General features: G+C 38.7%; 1 protein-coding gene across 1 annotated transcript; it reads left to right on the top strand.

The window, feature by feature from the left end:
• The first annotated feature begins 4,758 nt into the window (after positions 1 to 4,758).
• On the top strand, positions 4,759 to 7,911 carry UBQLN2 (ubiquilin 2). The gene is made up of 2 exons (XM_052662927.1): positions 4,759 to 6,398; positions 6,495 to 7,911. Exons 1-2 carry the CDS (start codon positions 4,964 to 4,966, stop codon positions 6,836 to 6,838), a joined length of 1,779 nt encoding a protein of 592 aa, XP_052518887.1. The 5' UTR covers positions 4,759 to 4,963; the 3' UTR covers positions 6,839 to 7,911.
• Positions 7,912 to 20,234: the final 12,323 nt, after the last annotated feature.

A 20,234-nucleotide genomic window follows, 5' to 3' on the forward strand; every position in this document is an offset into this window, starting at 1 on the left:
CAAACCACCTGGCTTCAACAATTGACCATCAATCCTTGCAATTCAATATGGGCTAGGAAATTGAAAACTGGTTCTCTAACTTGTTCTCCTTGATCCCAAAAGGTATTAAAACTTTCTTATGGGAGGTTTCCATTTTCCTGTAACCTTCCTTTTCTCAGCCATACTGCTTTATGTTATATTTTGCCTAGTGCTTTCTTGTCTTTCATACTATTGCAAATCTGCAACAAATACTTTTCAGTCCAAGAAGGAGGTCTGGGACAAACAGGTTCAGACCTTCCATTTTAGAAATAGAGAAATACACTAAATTTTAAGCCCGAGATTAACAAAAATATGCTGACCTTGTATAACCAGATTCCTACCCTTGCTTGAGCCTCTGGTTATAATAGTCTTTAACCGGTCTTCAACCCCAGCTTCTTTAATCTAATTATTTAGTTTGTTTTCTCTAGGACATCACAGGACAATGGTCATGCAGGGACTCCAGCCACTCCCCACAGCATATCCTGCTGAAATAACAACAGAAATCACTCTGGGGCCAATTTAAAGAGACAGGGTGAGAACTCTGTGACCCCAGCTAGGTAGGATCTATGAGCCCCTGGCTAGCCTGAAGAAGCTACAGAAGACAGACTTTCACTTTTTATCCTCCCAATAAATATTTCATGACATCTATGTCTCTCAAGGGGGATTCGAGGCAAGAAGTAGCTGCCCCTACACCAGGGTAAAGTGATTGGAGATTCATTCCCTGTGAACTAAAACTCCAAAATATCAGTAGCAGGACAACTGAGAGAGGAGGCTGGGCCCTGCCCAGATAGAAGATAAGAGACCACATATTTCTCATTCTTGAAGTCATGGGACCTCAAAAACTATACATTCACAGAAAATCTTCTTGGAGTTTGGAAGAGGAGTGATGCCAAGCTACTTATAGGCTTCTTTGGTGGAATCCATCTTATATAAGCAATGTGTGTGCACACATGGGAGGATCCTGAGATATACCAAATATGGACTTTGAACCAGGTAAATCAAAATGAGTGGCCAAAGGAAACTCAGAAGAAATGCTCCATAAAAACAATCCACACTATCAGGAAAGCATGACTCTGCAATTCTCTCTCTCTTGGAGTCTGCCTGTGTGTCTATACACATGTACTGTGCTCTTTTTTCCACCTACCTAAGCACTTTACTCATTTCACTACTTTCTGTCCTTGTGGAAATTCTTTTTAGCAAAGCCAAAGAGCCAGGATCTTGTCACTGACGACTGGTCCAGTGGCTAGGGATTCTGTTCTCTCACTGCTGTAAGCCAACATCAGTCTCCAGTTGAGAACCAAAGACTCACTTCAAGCCGTTGCAGGTTGAAACCACCTGAGATCTATCTGATAATGTTGCGATGGTAATCATTTTTCATTATATAGATATATCAAATCAATGAGTTGTACACTTTAAATTTACACAGTGTTATATATCAATTAGGAGAAGGCAATGGTACCCCACTCCAGTACTCTTGCCTGGAAAATCCCATGGACAGAGGAGCCTGGTAGGCAGCAGTCCATGAGGTCGCTGAGGGTCTTACACTACTGAGCAACTTCACTTTCACTTTTAACTTTTCATGCATTGGAGAAGGAAATGGCAACCCACTCCAGTGTTCTTGCCTGGAGAATCCCAGGGATGGGGAGACTGGTGGGCTGCCGTCTATGGGGTCGCACTGAGTCGGACACGACTGAAGCGACTTCGCAGCAGCAGCAACATATTTCAATTATATCTCAATGAATCTGAGGTGGAGGGAGAAAACAATGACTAAAATAACACTAAATCTGTATTTACTGAGCCCAAACTGTGGTCCACCTCCATCTCCCATGGCAAGACTCTCTGACAAAGTCTTTCAACTTCTCAGCTACTACCCTCTATGGAAGAACTCAGGATGATTGCTATTTAGCTATTTATTGTTATTTCTGCTCTCTAATAAAAAGTTTACAGTAGGGGGAAAAAAAGAAATATGCTTATAAGAGAATTCAAGAAGAGAGTATGTTTCTGCTCCTATTCTTTGCTTCTATGTTTTGCTGTATTCTTTGGTGAGAGACTTCTAAGAGAATCACTTAATTATAATAGTTTATCTATTTAACTTGTTCTTCAGAGAACTTCCTAGGTTTTCTTAACACAATTTATTTTTTGAATTTGTTAATTCATTAATGTTTGATTTTATCACTTTGTAGCCATCACCCTGCTTCTCTCTTTTCTTTTTTTCTTTTTTTGGTCCTATTTGGATATCTAATTAATTTATTTTCTTTCTATTCTTTGGTAGTTAAGATCTTTGAGTGCATAAATTTGACTCTGAGTTCGTTCACATCGTACCCAGTAAATTAAATACCATTAAATTGAAGCTTGGTAAGAATGCAGATTTCTGAGCACCATTTATGTTTTGATAGGTTTGGAGTGGGGTCTAGAAATCTGTATTTTTTAATGAGATCCTCAGATCACATATAGGGAAATCCCATCATATTATGAACGTTTATGTTCTCATTACTACTATTTTATTACTACTATTTTCCTAAATTTACTCTAAGAACTTTCACTTGTACTTTGTCCCAAAAGTGTTTAATTCTGTTTTAATTTTCAAGTGGTTGAGTTTTTCATTCACACTTTCATTAATGTCTAGTTTTATTTGACTGAGATCAAAGATGACCTGTGATATTTGCTTAATTTTTTTCTTTTTTTGAAAATTAAAAATATCAAAAAGCACAACAGTTTAATCAAAAAATGTCCCTATCACGTAGAATTAATTCCTGCTTTTTTGCCATATTTGCTTCCATATAAAAGAAGAAATATATTTTTAGAGATTTAATTAAATTTCCTTTTAAATACTGTCCTGTGTCCTATTTGATTCCCTCTTCCTCATGGGTGCAAATTTATGGTATGAGCCATAAATTTGTTCATAGAATGGTATGAACCATTCTAGTATATTTTCAATAGCTTCATATATATACCATAGAGTGTTGTTCTATTTAATTAGGTTTTTGAGATCTACATATATACATTTATTTAGACCTAGTTCATTTCTTTTATCTGTATTCTAATGTTAATCACACTATATTAATACATTCCCCTCTTGATAGACATCACATACCTATTTTTTTTTTCTTGAGGGTTACTAAAGTATTTGTGTCCTAATGCTTCAAATGCTATTAAATGCTGGCAGAAAACTAGGGGGGAAAGTACATTTTTGCATGGTATAACCAGAATTAGAAATTTATACATAAATTTGAAGTTATTTGTTCTATTATTCAAGTGCTAGATCTTTATTACTTCTACTTAATCTGTAACTAAGTTAGATAAATATGTTAATAGCTGCCACTACTATTGTATGCCTGTCAATTTCTACCTATAACTTCCCACCAAAATAACTTCTCACTTTTTAAAATTGTAAAGGCAGAGCATACCTATAAAAGCTGTCAGAAAATTAATACTTTTATTTTAAAAAAGGGACAATTATTCATAATTTCAGTACCAAGTAATAACCACCATTAACATACTGGTGTATAGAGTTTCAGGGTTCTTTTTACACATTCACCATCTTTAAAGACAGGTTACACATACTAACTGCTTAGAAATAGTTTTAAAATAAAAATATATTTGCTGTATTTTTTGGTATTGAGACATAATGATTGTATAATTTCTAACTGTACAGAAATATAAACATAAAGCTGACAGTGAAAATACTATGTACTTTCCCTATTTCATGTACACCTTGTATCATACAAATAACCACCTATATTTTAAACAGTGCATATTTGTATGGTAATGTAATATATCTGACCAATCCTGTGTAAAGATATACTGAGTATCTTTTAAAATAATTTTTTGAATACTGTAGTGCATGTACATTTTTTACATATGTATTTTTGCATCCTTATCCAATTATTTTCATAGGTGAGGTCTCTGAGGCACTTCCAAATAAAGGTGGAAATATTTAAAATATTGATATATATGTTAAAATTGCCTTATAACAACCTACACTTCAAAATTAACATTGGAGGACATTTTCTCAGTTCTCTCTCTCCTGAAGATAAGGCTTATTATTATTTTTCATCTTTTCCAATATAAGACAGAAGAAGAATCTCATTGTTTTAATTTGAATTTCTTTGGTTGCCAGTGAGCTTAATCATTCTTTCATATGCCCATTGGCCATTTGCATTTCTTTTGTAAAATGCAGGTTCCTGCCCAGTCCTCTTCCCTTCTAAGGGTGGTGTTCACCTTTCCCTTTTGGCTTTGTCAGTGCTCTTTATTATTAATTGGGGTCGGTTCGATTCAGGCTTTCACCTGTTCACTTTACTGCCTAATGGAATATATATATGTATATATATATTTTTCCATTAGCTTTTAATGTCCTTTATAGAAGCTTCCTCTCTTTCTTTCCCTCTCTTTTCGCTTGTCTGCTGTTGTCCTTTCGTTTCTTTCTCTCTGTTTATCTCTCTCATTTTCTTTTTTTACTACATAAGTTTTTAATTTTGACCAAGTTGCATCTATCATTCTGGGCCTGGCGCCGCCTCAGTAGGGGGAGCAGCGGGGAGGAGAGCGCGGAGCTGGGGGAGGGGAAGGGGCGGGGAGGAGCGGGCGGAGCAGTTGCAGAAGCTGCTGGGAGAGCGCGCGGTGGGATCACACGGCGGCCCGGCGCGGCGGCGGCGGCGGCGGCGGCGGCGGCGGCGGCGGCGGCGGCGGCGGCGGCGACGGCGACGGCGGCGGCGGCGGCGGCGGCGGCGGCGGCCCAGAGACCGGAGCGCCGATACCGCGGCCCGCGGCCTACACGGAGCCTTCTTTTCACCGGAGGACCAGCGATCCGCAGTCTTCAACACAGAGGTACCGTGCTCCGCGCTCCCCGCCCGGTCCGGCCCAACCTGCTGTGGCAGTGCCTCCTTCTTTCCTCTCTCTCTCTCGCCTGCCGGCGCCTTCCCTGACTGCCTGCGTCACCGCGGCCGCCATGGCTGAGAATGGCGAGAGCAGCGGCCCCCCGCGCCCCTCCCGCGGCTCTGCTGCGGCCCAAGGCCCAGCCTCTACCCAGGCCGAGCCCAAAATCATCAAAGTCACTGTGAAGACCCCCAAAGAGAAAGAGGAGTTCGCAGTGCCCGAGAACAGCTCAGTCCAGCAGTTTAAGGAAGCGATTTCGAAACGCTTCAAATCCCAAACGGATCAGTTAGTGCTGATTTTTGCCGGAAAAATCTTAAAAGATCAGGATACCTTGATCCAACATGGCATCCATGATGGACTGACTGTTCACCTTGTCATCAAAAGCCAGAACCGACCTCAGGGCCAGTCCACACAGCCTAGTAATGCCGCGGGAACTAACACTACCACCGCGTCGACTCCCAGGAGTAACTCCACACCTATTTCCACAAATAGCAACCCGTTTGGGTTGGGGAGTCTTGGAGGACTTGCAGGCCTTAGCAGCCTCGGCTTGAGCTCGACTAACTTCTCTGAGCTCCAGAACCAAATGCAGCAGCAGCTCTTGTCCAGCCCTGAGATGATGATCCAAATCATGGAAAATCCCTTTGTTCAGAGCATGCTTTCGAATCCTGATCTGATGAGGCAGCTCATTATGGCCAATCCACAGATGCAGCAATTAATTCAAAGAAACCCAGAAATCAGTCACCTGCTAAACAACCCAGATATAATGAGGCAGACCCTCGAAATTGCCAGGAATCCAGCTATGATGCAGGAAATGATGAGAAATCAAGACCTGGCTCTCAGCAATCTTGAAAGCATCCCAGGTGGCTACAATGCTTTACGGCGCATGTACACTGACATTCAAGAACCCATGCTGAATGCCGCACAAGAGCAGTTTGGGGGTAACCCATTTGCCTCGGTGGGGAGCAGTTCCTCCTCTGGGGAAGGTACACAACCTTCCCGCACAGAAAATCGTGATCCACTACCCAATCCATGGGCGCCACCACCGGCTACCCAGAGTTCTGCGACCACTAGCACAACAACCAGCAGTGGCAGTGGATCTGGCAGTAGCTCCAGCAGTGCTACCGGAAACACAGTGGCTGCAGCCAATTATGTCGCCAGTATCTTCAGCACCCCAGGAATGCAGAGCTTGCTGCAACAGATAACCGAAAACCCCCAGCTGATCCAGAATATGCTGTCTGCACCATATATGAGAAGCATGATGCAGTCTCTGAGCCAGAATCCAGATTTGGCTGCACAGATGATGCTGAATAGCCCTGTGTTTACTACAAATCCTCAGCTGCAGGAGCAGATGCGTCCACAGCTCCCTACTTTCCTACAGCAGATGCAGAATCCAGAGACGCTATCAGCCATGTCAAACCCAAGAGCAATGCAGGCTTTAATGCAGATCCAGCAGGGGCTACAGACATTAGCCACTGAAGCTCCTGGCCTCATTCCAAGCTTCACTCCAGGTGTGGGGGTGGGGGTGCTGGGAACCGCTATAGGCCCTGTAGGCCCAGTCACACCCATAGGCCCCATTGGCCCCATAGTCCCGTTTACTCCCATAGGCCCCATTGGGCCCATAGGACCCACTGGCCCTGCAGGTCCCCCTGGCTCCACTGGCACAGGCGCTCCCCCTGGGCCTACTGTGTCTAGCGCTGCACCCAGTGAAACCACGAGCCCAATATCGGAATCTGGACCCAACCAGCAGTTCATTCAGCAAATGGTGCAGGCTCTGGCTGGTGCAAATCCTCCGCAGCTGCCAAATCCAGAAGTCAGATTTCAACAACAACTGGAACAGCTCAACGCAATGGGCTTCTTAAACCGGGAAGCAAACTTGCAGGCTCTAATAGCAACAGGAGGCGACATCAATGCAGCCATTGAGAGGCTGCTGGGCTCCCAGCCATCGTAATTACATTTCTGTACCTTGAAAAAATGTATCTTATTTTTGATAATGGCTCTTAAATCTTTAAACACACACAAAATTGTGCTTTACTTTCAGTTTGATTTTTTTCAACTCTGTCTAGTTATAAATTTAATATGCATTTTAAGGTGGAGTCCTTTCCTCCCTCTTTGTTTCCTCCCTCCTTCCCTCTCTCCCTTCCCTCCCTTCCTCTGTTTTGAATGGTGAGAATCAATGCTGTTTTACTCAAAGGTGTTGCATGCAAACACTTCTTTATTCTGCGTTTATTGTGATTTTTGGAAACAAATCAACCTTTACAGTTGGGTGAAGAAGTTTTGTCCTACAGATGTCCAATTTATTTGCATTTTAAACATTAGCCTATGATAGTAATTTAATGTAGAATGAGAATATTAAAAACAGAAACAGATTAACTGAAACTCTATAATTTGTGGTACAATATTGCTTATTGTGACTTTGGCATGTATTTTTGCTAGCAAAATGCTGTAAGATTTATACTATTTGATCTTTTTTGATATATTTGTACACAGTACAGTAAGCACAATTGGAACTGTACATCTCGATAAATTGCAGCAGAATCTCTGAGCAGATATGTATAACCAAAATGAGAAAGAATATAAGAAATATGTCTGGAGCTTGGTATATCTCACAATTTTGTAGAATCTTACAGCATCTTTGATAAACTTCTCAGTGAAAATGTTGATTAGGTAAGTTCAGTTAAAACATAGTAGAAATGTTTATCCTGGTATCTCTAAGTATACATTTAATTGTACAGAAAACAGTGTGATGTGTCAACATTTGCAAATTGATTGTATATGATCTTAATCTTAGTGCAGCCTGAAGGATCAGTATAGTAATGCCAGGAAAGTGCTTTTTTAAGACTTCCTTCTCAGCTTCTCCCATAAAGAGATCCTAATACGCATTTTGATTTGTAATTGGAAATGTAACTTTCACTGAAAGTGTCATGTGATGTTTGCATTACTTTTAACTGCTGTGTATAAAGAAAACTGTATCTTTTGACTCCATCAGTTATTTCTCTTGTGCACAGGGAAAATGCATTAAAAATGACTAAAAAAATAAAAAAATGAATAATTTTTTTTCTTTTTGCCTTCTCTCCATAGGATCATGTTTAGAAGGATTGCCCAACCCCAGGATTATGTAAATCTTGTCCTATATTTCTCTAATTTTAATGGTTTAGTTTTTTATAAAAGTACCTTTGCCCTGTCTGGAATTATTTTGGTGTATAGATTTAGGTATTTTACCATTTTTCCCTCAAGTTTAGACTGTTGTTACCTAGTATTTATTTCATTGTCCACATTCCCCCTCCGTTTGAAATGTCATGTGTGTGTATATATATATATATATATATACACACACACATATATATGCACGTAGTATATGAGTATATATATATATACACGCACACATATACACACTTTATTCTGTTTGAATTCTCTTTAGTACCACTGAACATTGTAGCCCCAGTACACCAGCCTCTAGTTATTGAGTTAGAAATATGACTTCATATCTCTTAGGGCACATCCTCCTTTTGATCTCTTTTATTTTTATTTTTCACAATTTTCTACTGATTCCAACAGGTTTATATTACCAGATGAACTTTATAGTTACTAGATAACCACCCCCCCCCAAATAAATTGGTAATTTGGTTAGCATTGTCTTAAATTGATAGGATAGTGAGAAGTACAGAATTACGATGCTTTCCAGAAACATGATATATTGCCTCATTGAAAAAAAACAAAACACTTTTTACATCTGTCAAGAGTTTTATTTATTTAAGCCACATATAATTTGTAATAAATATATTCCTAGTAATACAGATATATAGGAAACAATTCTGCATTTGGGAGTTCTTACTCAGTGTGTTACCCATGTTGTACATTTTTGCTTTATAAGGGAAGAATGTATTTTCATAGATTAGTTTTAAGTTGACAGCTGACTGAAATCTATTAAAAGGTTTTCAGTTGATCCTTTTGAGTGTTTCCTGGTAATCAGTCATATCAATGGTAAAATTATAATGATAGATTATTTTCAAAATTTATAACAGATTCTAACAGCATGGGTTAAACAATTCCTGCTAGAGAAAAAATTAGTGGCAGTGACATTCTTATTTCTCATTTTAACCAGACTATGTTTGCTGCAGCAATTCTAAATTGCATTTTTGAAAAGCCATTTCTCTGGGACATGGTCTAATAAGTTTGCAAAATGCTGTATACTATAGCCCCTCTTGGACAGTCATTATGTAGTAAATTTTGACTAGTATTGTTTTCTTAAAAGGAGTATGTTCTTCAGTTTAAAACAGTAAAAACTATTTAAACTTTTACCTAACTCAGCGTTGCCTAAACTTACTTGAGTAAAGAACTACTTTTTCCCTTTTAAACACAATAACATTCAGCATATCAATATTGCTTAGAACACCAACTGAGGAAATGGTGTTTTATTATTTCACTGCTGTATGAAGCTGTGTGTTTATGGTAATTACAATAACAAAGTCTTCCACAGTAAGTTAAAAAATTTTTATGACATAAATGATTTTATACATCAAATCATATCAGTACAAAAATAAGCCAATAACATAGGAAATAGCAATAAATCAATAGCCATAGGAAAAAGTGGATGGATGTTTTCTGAGGCCTGGCTCAGACAATTTAGCAGGTAAAATTCTTTCAGGCGTTGAAGGAATTACTCTTGCCAAATGTTTCTCTGCCTTTTAATACATTTTGTTTTCTCCCTGAAAAAGTCCATGTCTTTACTTTATTAATGCTATTTTTTGTTGTATTTTTGCTTTCCAGTTTATTAATTTTTATTTGTAACTCTACTCCCTCTTTTAAAAATTTTTTATACTGTTCTTCCTCCATATCTTACATGATATAATTTCCTCATTATCTTCCAAGTTCGTTTTATAGGCTCTGTTTTTGTTTTGGGTTTTCTGTATTTACTATTAATTCATAATTTATCCATTTATTCATCATTGAATAAGAAGGGTATATCCTAACCTGCTTTCTGTCCCTCCAATAAGAGTTGGGTAATTATCTTATGCTTTCATTATTTAAGTGGTTGTCACCCCCTCCCTAAGCTTACACTAGATGGCTAAAGTGTAAGTTTATAGTACTGACTTTTGATCCAGCAGGATAAAATAGTGGGGAGGGAGCTAGGGTCAGGGGCAATCCCAGCAGGAATGGTTCACCTTCAGATCGCATTCCTCATTTGTTCTTTTGGCCTCTACTTCAGGTGTGTGATGTCATGTATAGTCACCACTTGTGTGTGGCCATTTGTGGTTGGAGTCAGGGAATAGATATACAACATTGAAATAAGTCCTGCTGGTTTATTAATGAGGACTCACATCAGGTTGAGACCATCTTGTTTAATGATATACCATGGTCAGAGACACTGAATTTGCCTTCTGAGAAGGGGCAGCCTGCTCCAAAATCTCTTCGTGTACAATGTCAAAATAACAACAAGAGGAATAATTCCTGTCAGAGCCTAGCCCAAGGATTGGGATTAGGGTATTAGGAGAGCCCTTTGGCCTGTGTTTCATGTCCACAAGAATACCTCAAATTCAGAATTTTAACATTATTCTCTAATGAATTTATTATTCTAGCCATACAACTAAGACTGACCTGTTAGAAAATGTTCATAATACAGCTTAATTTAGTAAATATACACTTTTAAAACTATGTGGCAATTTTTATATTCCCAACTTGGCATTATTTTATTAAAGAATATATTGGGAGACTTAGGTAAAGGAAGTTACTCAGGCTTACCTCAATTTATGAGTGGTTCCCATTCCAATTTTTTCACTGCCTGCCCCCAGCTTCAATCCTTGCTCCTTTAAGCTCGATTGTATTAGTGGTTTTCTGCCAGGATTTTCTTGATTTGTAAATATATCACAAAACTTCAGATTGGTGATATCTTTCAATATAACCCCATCAACATCATGTCTTAAAGAAGTTCCTTGAGAATTCTAATGCCCTTGTTGTTTGTACAGGTTTTGCTCAATTTTTGTTTGCCTGTGGTAATTTCTATTGATTTGTGAGAGAAAGGGCAAGAACTGGGGACCTGTTCCATTGCTACCATCTTCCTAGAAGTCTGTTAGGAAACTTAGGGGAGAAGCAATTTTCTAAAAATAGAAAGGAGAAAAATGATTTGGCAGACATCAGACTGAAGCCACCTGAAAGAACAACATTGTCAGGTGGTATACATTCTTACCAAGGCTTTAAACATTTTGATATTAATTACCATTGGCAAAAGTTAGTTCTAAACCAACACCTCCAAAGTTTGAGTAAGCCACTCTCCAGTAATTTTTTGTCCTGATGTACATAGACAAAATTATTCATCAGATGGATATGTATTGATGCATATAGCTTCAGCTATACTGAGATATCTATGCACAGATTTGGATTCCCTAAACACTTCCAAAATTCAACTTCAGAACTTCTCAGCCCAATGTGAGGATTAGCGAGTTTAAGGTAATTTCAGGGAAGATGCTGTAATTTATTATTAAAAAATAGTTGATGAGCTTGATTACTCAGCTCTAGCATGGATTTTGTAAGATTGTTTCTGTCAGATTAGAAGGACAATAATAACTAATTATTCATGCTTATGTTCTATTTTCATAGCAATCCTATAAGGTAGTACTACTATTATCTTCCCTAGTTTACAAATAAGGAAATAAACTAAAAGAGGTTAATTTTCTGGGGTCTCATACCTATTAAGTGATAGGGTCAAAATTTGAACCAAATTCTGAGATTCCAGAGTGTGTACTGAACCAGTTGACTCTTTTGCTCTCCCCTGAACTTATTCAAATATACTAGTCTATTTATAAAAGAGATTTTATTATAAATTATGTACTCACTTGCTTCCTGGGTGTTGTGGCAACATATTAGTTGTTTTTAAATGAAGCATCTCTGCTGCTGTTCACCCTGGTACAGGTTACATAAAAATGCGTGTGTGAGAATCAACTCTGTCATTATCAAAACTGCAATTTGGAGGTTTGGCTTTCTGACTTTTGAGTTATGGCTAATATTTGAGACTATCCTTCAGTACATCTGTCCAGTGTCCTAATACATATGGTATGCCTCCAAATTGGCAATCACATGGGCCACTTGTGCTTCAGCTGCTCTGGAGGATGCCTGCCTTTTTGTTTAGCTGCCTCCCAGAGACCTCACAAGGCAATAAACATTGTGTACCTCACCATGGTATTTGGCAGTTTCTCAAAATGCCCTTAAGAGCAAAAATGTAGTAACATGAGCTAGATAATAACAGGCCAGTAGATGGGTTAGTAAATTGAAAGTGTCAAATGATGTGTCAATGTAAACAAGAGGTTTCTAACTTCAGTTCTGTCCCATTGAAGTTATTTTTCTATGACTAGGTATGAAAGTATAGCTTGCCCATCCCATGGCAAATAGTATAGCATTAGAAGGCAGAATAAATGCACTGGATGTCACTAACAAGATCCAAAAGTCCTTAGTAGAATGAAGAAAAAAATATAGACAAATTTAACAGGATTAAATTGAATAGGATAAAATGTAAAGTCCTGTGCTTGTATCAAAATTTCAGTTAATAAAGGAAAAGGATTATATAGCTTAAAAATAGCATTTGTGAAGAAGATTCTGTGGTTTTAATTTACTGTAAGTTTAACATGAGCCCACCATGTGAGCACACAAATGTACTAAAGTCTCAGGCTTCATTAATAGAGGCATGATGTCCAGCACAGGGAAGTCCTTCATAATGTTTTATTCTGTACTTGACCATTCATGTTGGGAGATTTGGATCATTTCAGAGTGCCACAATTAAGATGGACACAGATAACATGAAAAGTGACCGAAATGGTAACTCACTTACAAATAGACCCAGAACAATTTTTAAAAGCTTCAAGAGTGCTTTAGTGTAAAGACTGGGGTTGTGGATATTTTCCTTTAAATAATTGAAGGCCTTGTCAGATAGAAGAGGGGTAACATTTACTTGGGTAGCTCCAGAGGGCAAATCATTTCATATTTTAAAATAAGTCAAATTTTTGGCTTACTTTTAGGAACTTTCTAGCAACAAATTGAAGATACCCTCTTCACTGGAGCTGTTTAAATGGAAGGAAGCCCATTTGCTGGAAATGTTCAAGAATAGTTTTATACATTAGGTAGAACTCTGGATTAGAAGACCTTCATGATTCCTTCTAAAGCTAATATTTTCCCAATGGACTCTTAAGCTTTTCACTGAATTTGCAAGGTCTGAGTTCAAAGTTTTCCGAAATGAAGTCATGTTACAAACTTCTATCCTGAATTTCCTACTTCAATAAATTCAAATCAGACAGCACATCTTTGTTGACAACAAATTTAGATAAACTCACTATTTTATTTCATGATGCTACCATGGGAAAAGGACTCAAATACAGTCTTAAAATGAATGTTGGAACATGCTGAGAGCTTGGGGGGAGGAAATAGGAGTGGATACCTGAAGTTAAAGGATTCTGGTTTGAAAATGAAGATTACAGTGGCATTCTGACCTCCTGTTTCTCTTGATAATATTCTCCTACTTTTGTGATTCACCATGGTGGTTAAAGTGATATGCAGAAGTTGAAATTAACAGTAGTATGTAAGATGTGATATGATAACTGTGTGTATCTGTATCAGTTCAGTTCAGTCACTCAGTCATGTCCAACTCATAAAAAGTTTATTTAAAAACTATCTAGACATAGAAATACATCCAGAAATGGAAGCAGGGGTGTAAGAGAAGCAAGAAGGCCAAGACAATTTTGCTATAGCCTCTGGTCACATGATATGTGGTTAATCCAGGTTAAGGCTCATGGAGAAGGCAAACATCTACATGGGAAATGTATCAGAATTTATCAGTAAAGCATATGTGGAGCGGACCTTGATTGAGCTAGCAAAAGCAGTTTTACACACATACACACACACATTTGAGATTCAATTTACATTTGTTTAATAAGGGAACTGATATGTTTCAACTATGAGAATACTCTTGTCTAGACTCTTTGGAGTCCTAGGGTAACATAAATGATACAAAGCGTAATAACTCAAAATATTGATGTCATTCATCTGATGGAATAAAATCCATGGTATCATGTAAAACGTATCAGTACAAATGTTTTTCTGCTCCAAAAGGATCACTCTAACTAAAGAATTATATATGGAATTCCATATATATATGTAATATATATATGGAATTCCATATATATGCATAATACATATGTATGCTGCTGCTGCTGCTAAGTCGCTTCAGCTGTGTCTGACTCTGTGCGACCCCATAGACGGCAGCCTGCCAGGCTCCCCCATCCCTGGGATTCTCCAGGCAAGAACACTGGAGTGGGTTGCCATTTCCTTCCCCAATGCATGAACATGAAAAGTGAAAGTGAAGTCACTCAGTCGTGCCCGACTCTTAGCGACCCCATGGACTGCTGCCTACCAGGCTCCTCTGTCCATGGGATTTTCCAGGCAAGAGTACTGGAGTGGGGTGCCATTGCCTTCTCCAATATATATGTAATTCCATGTATAATTTCTTTCATCAGTGTCTTATAATTCTCTGTGTTCAGTTCAGTTCAGTCTCTCAGTCATGTCCGACTCTTTGTTACCCCATGAATCATAGCACAACAGGCCTCCCTGTCCATCACCAACTCCCAGAGTTCACTCAGATTCACGTTCATCGAGTCAGTGATGCCATCCATACAGTTCTTTTACCTCCTGAGGTAAGTTTATTCCTAGATATTTAATTCTTTATGTTGCAATCATGAATGAGATTGATTTCTTAATTTCTCTTTCTGATTTTTCATTGGTAGTATATAGAAATGGAAGTGATTTCTGTGTATTGATTTTGTATCCTGTGACTTTTCTAAATTTACTGATTAACTCTAGTAATTTTCTGATGCTATCTTTTGGGTTTTCTGTATACAGTATCATGTCATCTGCAAACAGTGAGAGCTTTACTTCTTTTCTGATGTGGAATCCTTTTATTTCTTTTTCTTCTCTGATAGCTGTAGCTAGGACTTCCAGAACTATGTTGAATAATAGTGGTTAAAGTGAACACCCTTGTCTTGTTCCTGATCTTAGGGGCAATGCTTTCACTTTTTCACCATTGAGAGTAATGTTTACTGTATGCTGGCTCTTGAGAATCCTGTATGCAGGTCAGAAAGCAACAGTTAGAACTGGACATGGAACAAAGGACTGGTTCCAAATAGGAAAAGGAGTACATCAAGGCTGCATATTGTCACTGTGCTTATTTAACATATATGCAGAGTACATCAAGAGAAATGCTAGGCTGGATGAAGCACAAGTTGGAATCAAGATTGACAGGAGAAATATCAATAACCTCAGATATGCAGATGACACCACCCTTATGGCAGAAAGTGAAGAAGAACTAAAGAGCCTGTTGATGAAAGTGAAAGAGGAGAGAATGTTGACTTAAAGCTCAACATTCAGAAAACTAAGATCATGGCATCCGGTCCCATCACTTCATGGACGATAGACGGGGAAACAGTGGAAACAATGTCTGACTTTATTTTTTTGGGCTCCAAAACCACTGTAGATCGTAATTGCAGGCATGAAATTAAAAGATGCTTACTCCTTGGAAGGAAAGTTATGACCAACCTAGACAGCATATTAAAAAGTGGAGCCATTACTTTGTCAACAAAGGTCCATCTAGTCAAGGCTATGGTTTTTCCAATAGTCATGTATGGATGTGAGAGTTGGACTGTGAAGAAGGCTGAGCGCCCAAGAATTGATGCTTTTGAACTGTGGTGTTGGAAAAGACTCTTGAGAGTCCCTTGGACTGCAGGGAGATCCAACCAGTCCATCCTAAAGGAGATCAGTCCTGGGTGTTCATTGGAAGGACTGATGTTGAAGCTGAAATTCCAATATTTTGGCCACCAGATGAGAAGAGCTGAATCATTTGAAAAGACCCTGGTGTTGGAGAAAATTGAAAGCAAGAGGAGAAGAGGACAACAGAGGATGAGATGTTTAGATGGCATCACCGACTCAATGGACAGGAGTTTGGGTAAACTCCAGGAGTTGGTAATGGACAGAGAGGCCTGGCGAGCTGTGGTTCATGAGGTCTCAGAGTCAGACATGACTGATCGACTGAACTGAACTAAATTATCATATATGGCCTTTACTATGTTGAGGTAGTTTCCTTCTATGCCCATTTTCTGAAGAGTTTTAATAATGAATGAGTGCTGAATTTTGTCAAAGGCTTTTTCTGCATCTATTGAGATGATCACATGATTTTTATCTTTCAATTTGTTAATATGGTGTATCACATTATTTGATTTGCATATATTGAAGAATCTTTGCATTCCTGGAATAAACCCAACTTGATCATGGTGTATGAGCTTTTTGATATGTTGCTGAATTCTGTTTACTATTATTTTGTTGAGGATATTTGCATCTATGTTCATTAGTCATATTGGCCTCCAGGTTTCTTTTTTGTGTTGTCTTTTTCTGGTTTTGGTATCAGGGTGATGGTGGACTCATAGAATGAGTTTGCAAGTGTTCCTTCCTCTGCAATTTTTAGAAAGAGTTTTAGAAGGATAGACATTAGCTCTTCTCTAAATGTTTGGTAGAATTCTCCTGTGAAACCATCTGGTCCTGGGCTTTTGTTTTCTGGGAGATTTTTGATCACAGCTTCGATTTCAGCGCTTGTAATTGGGTTGTTCATAATTTCCATTTCTTCCTGGTTCAGTCTTGGAAGATTGAACATTTCTAAGAATCTGTTGATTTCTTCCAGGTTATCCATTTTATTGCCATATAGTGGTTCATAATAGTCTCATAATCCTTTGTATTTCTGCATTGTCTGTTGTAACCTCTCCTTTTTCATTTCTAATTTTGTTGATTTGATTCTTCTCTATTTTTTCCTTGATGAGTCTGGCTAAAACTTTGTCAATTTTGTTTATCTTCTCAAAGAACCAGCTTTTAGTTTTATTAATTTTACTATTGTTTCATTCATTTATTTCTGCTTAGATCTTTATGATTTCTTTCCTTCTAAAAATGTTGAGGTTTTTTTGTTTTTCTTTTTCCAGTTTTTAGGTGAAAAGTTAGGTTGTCTCTTCTATATTTTTCTTGTTTCCTGAGGTAGGATTGTATTGCTATAGACTTCCCTCTTAGCACTGCTTTTGCTCCATCCTATAGGTTTTGAGTTGTCGTGTTTTCATTGTCATTAGTAGAAAATTTTTTATTTCCCTTTTGATTATTTCACTAACCTGTTGGTTATTTAGAACATGTTGTTTAATCTCCATATGTTTGTGTTTCTTACAGTTATTTTTCTTGTAATTGATATCTAGTCTTATAGAATTGTTGTCAGAGAAGATGATTGATACTATTTCAGTTTTCTTAAACTTACTGAGGTTTGATTTGTGACCCAAGATGTGGTCTACCCTGGAGAATGTTCCATGTGCACTTGAGAAGGTGTATTCTTCTGTATTCGGGTTGAATTTCCTGAAGATATCAATGAGATCCATCTCATCTAATGCATCATTTAAGACTTGTGTTTCCTTATTAATTTTCTGTTTCGATGATCTGTCCATTGGTGTGAGTGGGGTGTTAAAGTCTCCTACTATTATTGTGTTACTGTCAATTTCTCCTTTTACGTCTGTTAGTGTAGGTCTTATGTATTGAGGTGCTCCTATGTTGGGTGCATAGACTTTTTAAAAAAAATTTTTTTTAATTTAAAATTATTTATTTTAATTGGAGGCTAATTACTTTGCAATATTATATTTGTTTTGACATATATCAACATGAATCCGCCACGGGTGTACACATGTTCCCCATCCTGAACTCCCTTCCCACCTCCCTCCCCGTACCATCCCTCTGGGTCATCCCAGTGCACCAGCCCCAAGCATCCTGTATCCTTCATCAAACCTGGACTGGCGATTCATTTCATATATGATATTATACATGTTTCAGTGACATTCTCCCAAATCATCCCACCCTCTCCCTCTCCCACAGAGTCCAAAAGACTGTTCTATACATCTGTGTCTCTTTTGCTGTCTCACATACAGGGTTATTGTTACCATCTTTCTAAATTCCATATATATGTATTAGTATACTGTATTGGTCTTGTTTTTGTTGACAGTATAGAGCTTCTCCATCTTTGACTGCAAAGAATATAATCAATCTGATTTTGGTGTTGACCATCTGGTGATGTCCATGTGTAGAGTCTTCTCTTGTGTTGTTGGAAGAGGGTATTTGCTATGATCAGTGCATTTTCTTGGCAAAACTCTGTTATAGTCTTTGTCCTGCTTCATTCCGTATTCCAAGGCCAAATTTGCCTGTTACTCCAGGTGTTTCTTGACTTCCTACTTTTGCATTCCAGTCCCCTATAATGAAAAAGACATCTTTTATGGGTGTTAGTTCTAAAAGGTCTTGTAGGTTTTCATAGAACCGTTCAACTTCAGTTTCTTCAGCATTACTGGCCGGGGCATAGATTTGGATTACCGTGATATTGAATGGTTTGCCTTGGAAATGAACAGAGATCAGTCTGTCGTTTTTGAGACTGCATCCAAGTACTGCATTTCGGACTCTTTGGTTGACTACGATGCCTACTCCATTTCTTCTGAGGGATTCTGGCCCGCAGTAGTAGATATAATGGTCATCTGAGTTAAATTCACCCATTCCAGTCCATTTTAGTTCGCTGATTCCTAGAATGTTGATGTTCCCTCTTGCCATCTCCTGTTTGACCACTTCCAATTTGCCTTGATTCATGGACCTGACATTCCAGGTTCCTATGCAATATTGCTCATTACAGCATTGGACCTTGCTTCTATCACCAGTCACATCCACAACCGGGTATTGTTTTTGCTTTGGCTCCATCCCTTCATTCTTTCTGGAGTTATTTCTCCACTGATCTCCAGTAGCATATTGGGCACCTACTGACCTGGGGAGTTCCTCTTTCAGTATCCTATCATTTTGCCTTTTCATACTGTTCATGGGGTTCTCAAGGCAAGAATACTGAAGTGGTTTGCCATTCCCTTCTCCAGTGGACTGCATTGTGTCAGACCTCTCCACCATGTGGTGTTGGAGAGGACTCTTGAGAGTCCCTTGGACTGCAAGGAGATCCAACCAGTCCATTCTGAAGGAGATCAGCCCTGGGATTTCTTTGGAAGGAATGATGCTGAAGCTGAAACTCCAGTACTTTGGCCACCTCATGCGAAGAGTTGACTCATTAGAAAAGACTCTGATGCTGGGAGGAATTAGGGGCAGGAGGAAGAGGGGACGACGGAGGATGAGATGGCTGAATGGCATCACTGACTCAATGGACATGAGTCTGAGTGAACTCCGGGAGTTGGTGATGGATAGGGAGGCCTGGCGTGCTGCGATTCATGGGGTCGCAAAGAATCGGACACAACTGAGCGACTGAAATGAACTGAACTGAACTGATACTGTGTTAATGTTTTTCTTTCTGGCTTACTTCACTCTGTATTAGAGGTTCCAGTTTCATCCACCTCATTAGAACTGATTCAAATGCATTCTTTTTAATGGCTGATTAATACTCCATTGTGTTTATGTACCACAGCTTTCTTATCCATTCATCTGCTTTTGTATATCTAGGTTGCTTCCATGTCCTGGCTATTATAAATAGTGCTGCGATGAACATTGGGGTACATGTGTCTCTTTCAGTTCTGGTTTTCTCGGTGTGTATGCCCAGCAGTGAGATTGCTGGGTCATAAGGCAGTTCTATTTCCAGTTTTTTAAAGAATCTCCACACTGTTCTCCATAGTGGCTGTACTAGATTGCATTCCCACCAACAGTGTAAGAGGGTTCCCTTTTCTCCACACCCTCTCCAGCATTTATTGCTTGTAGACTTTAGGATCACAGCCATTCTGACTGGTGTGAAATGGTACCTCACTGTGATTTTGATTTGCATTTCTCTGATAATGAGTGATGTTGAGCATCTTTTCATGTGTTTGTTAGCCATCTGTGTGTCTTATTTGGAGAAATGTCTATTTAGTTCTTTGGCCCCTTTTTTGATTGGGTCATTTATTTTTCTGGAATTGAGCTGCAGGAATTGCTTGTATAATTTTGAGATTAGTTGTTTGTCAGTTGCTTAATTTGCTATAGATATTTACAATTGTTATGTCTTGCCCTTGGGAATGACAACCCACTCCAGTACTCTTACCTGGAAAATCCCATAGATGCAGGAGCCTGGTAGGCTGCAGTCCATGGGGTCGCCCAGAGTCGGACACGACTGAAGCGACTTAGCAGCAGCAGCTCTTGGATTGATCCCTTGATCATTATGTAGTGTCCTTTCTTATCTCTTGTAATCTTTATTTTATGGTCTTTTTATCTGACATGAGGATTGCTACTCCAGCTTTCTTTTGCTTCCCGTTTGCATGGAATATATTTTCCATCCTCTCACTTCCAGTCTG

This window comes from Budorcas taxicolor, chromosome X (assembly GCF_023091745.1).
Source record: "Budorcas taxicolor isolate Tak-1 chromosome X, Takin1.1, whole genome shotgun sequence".
In the NCBI taxonomy this organism is placed as follows: Eukaryota; Metazoa; Chordata; class Mammalia; order Artiodactyla; family Bovidae; genus Budorcas; species Budorcas taxicolor.

Coding starts and splice junctions, on each gene's coding strand:
- UBQLN2 (XM_052662927.1), top strand. CDS start 4,964: ATGGCTGAGAATGGCGAGAGCAGCGGCCCCCCGCGCCCCTCCCGCGGC. Junction 6,399..6,494: donor CATTCCAAGCTTCACTCCAG/GTGTGGGGGTGG, acceptor TTACTCCCATAG/GCCCCATTGGGCCCATAGGA.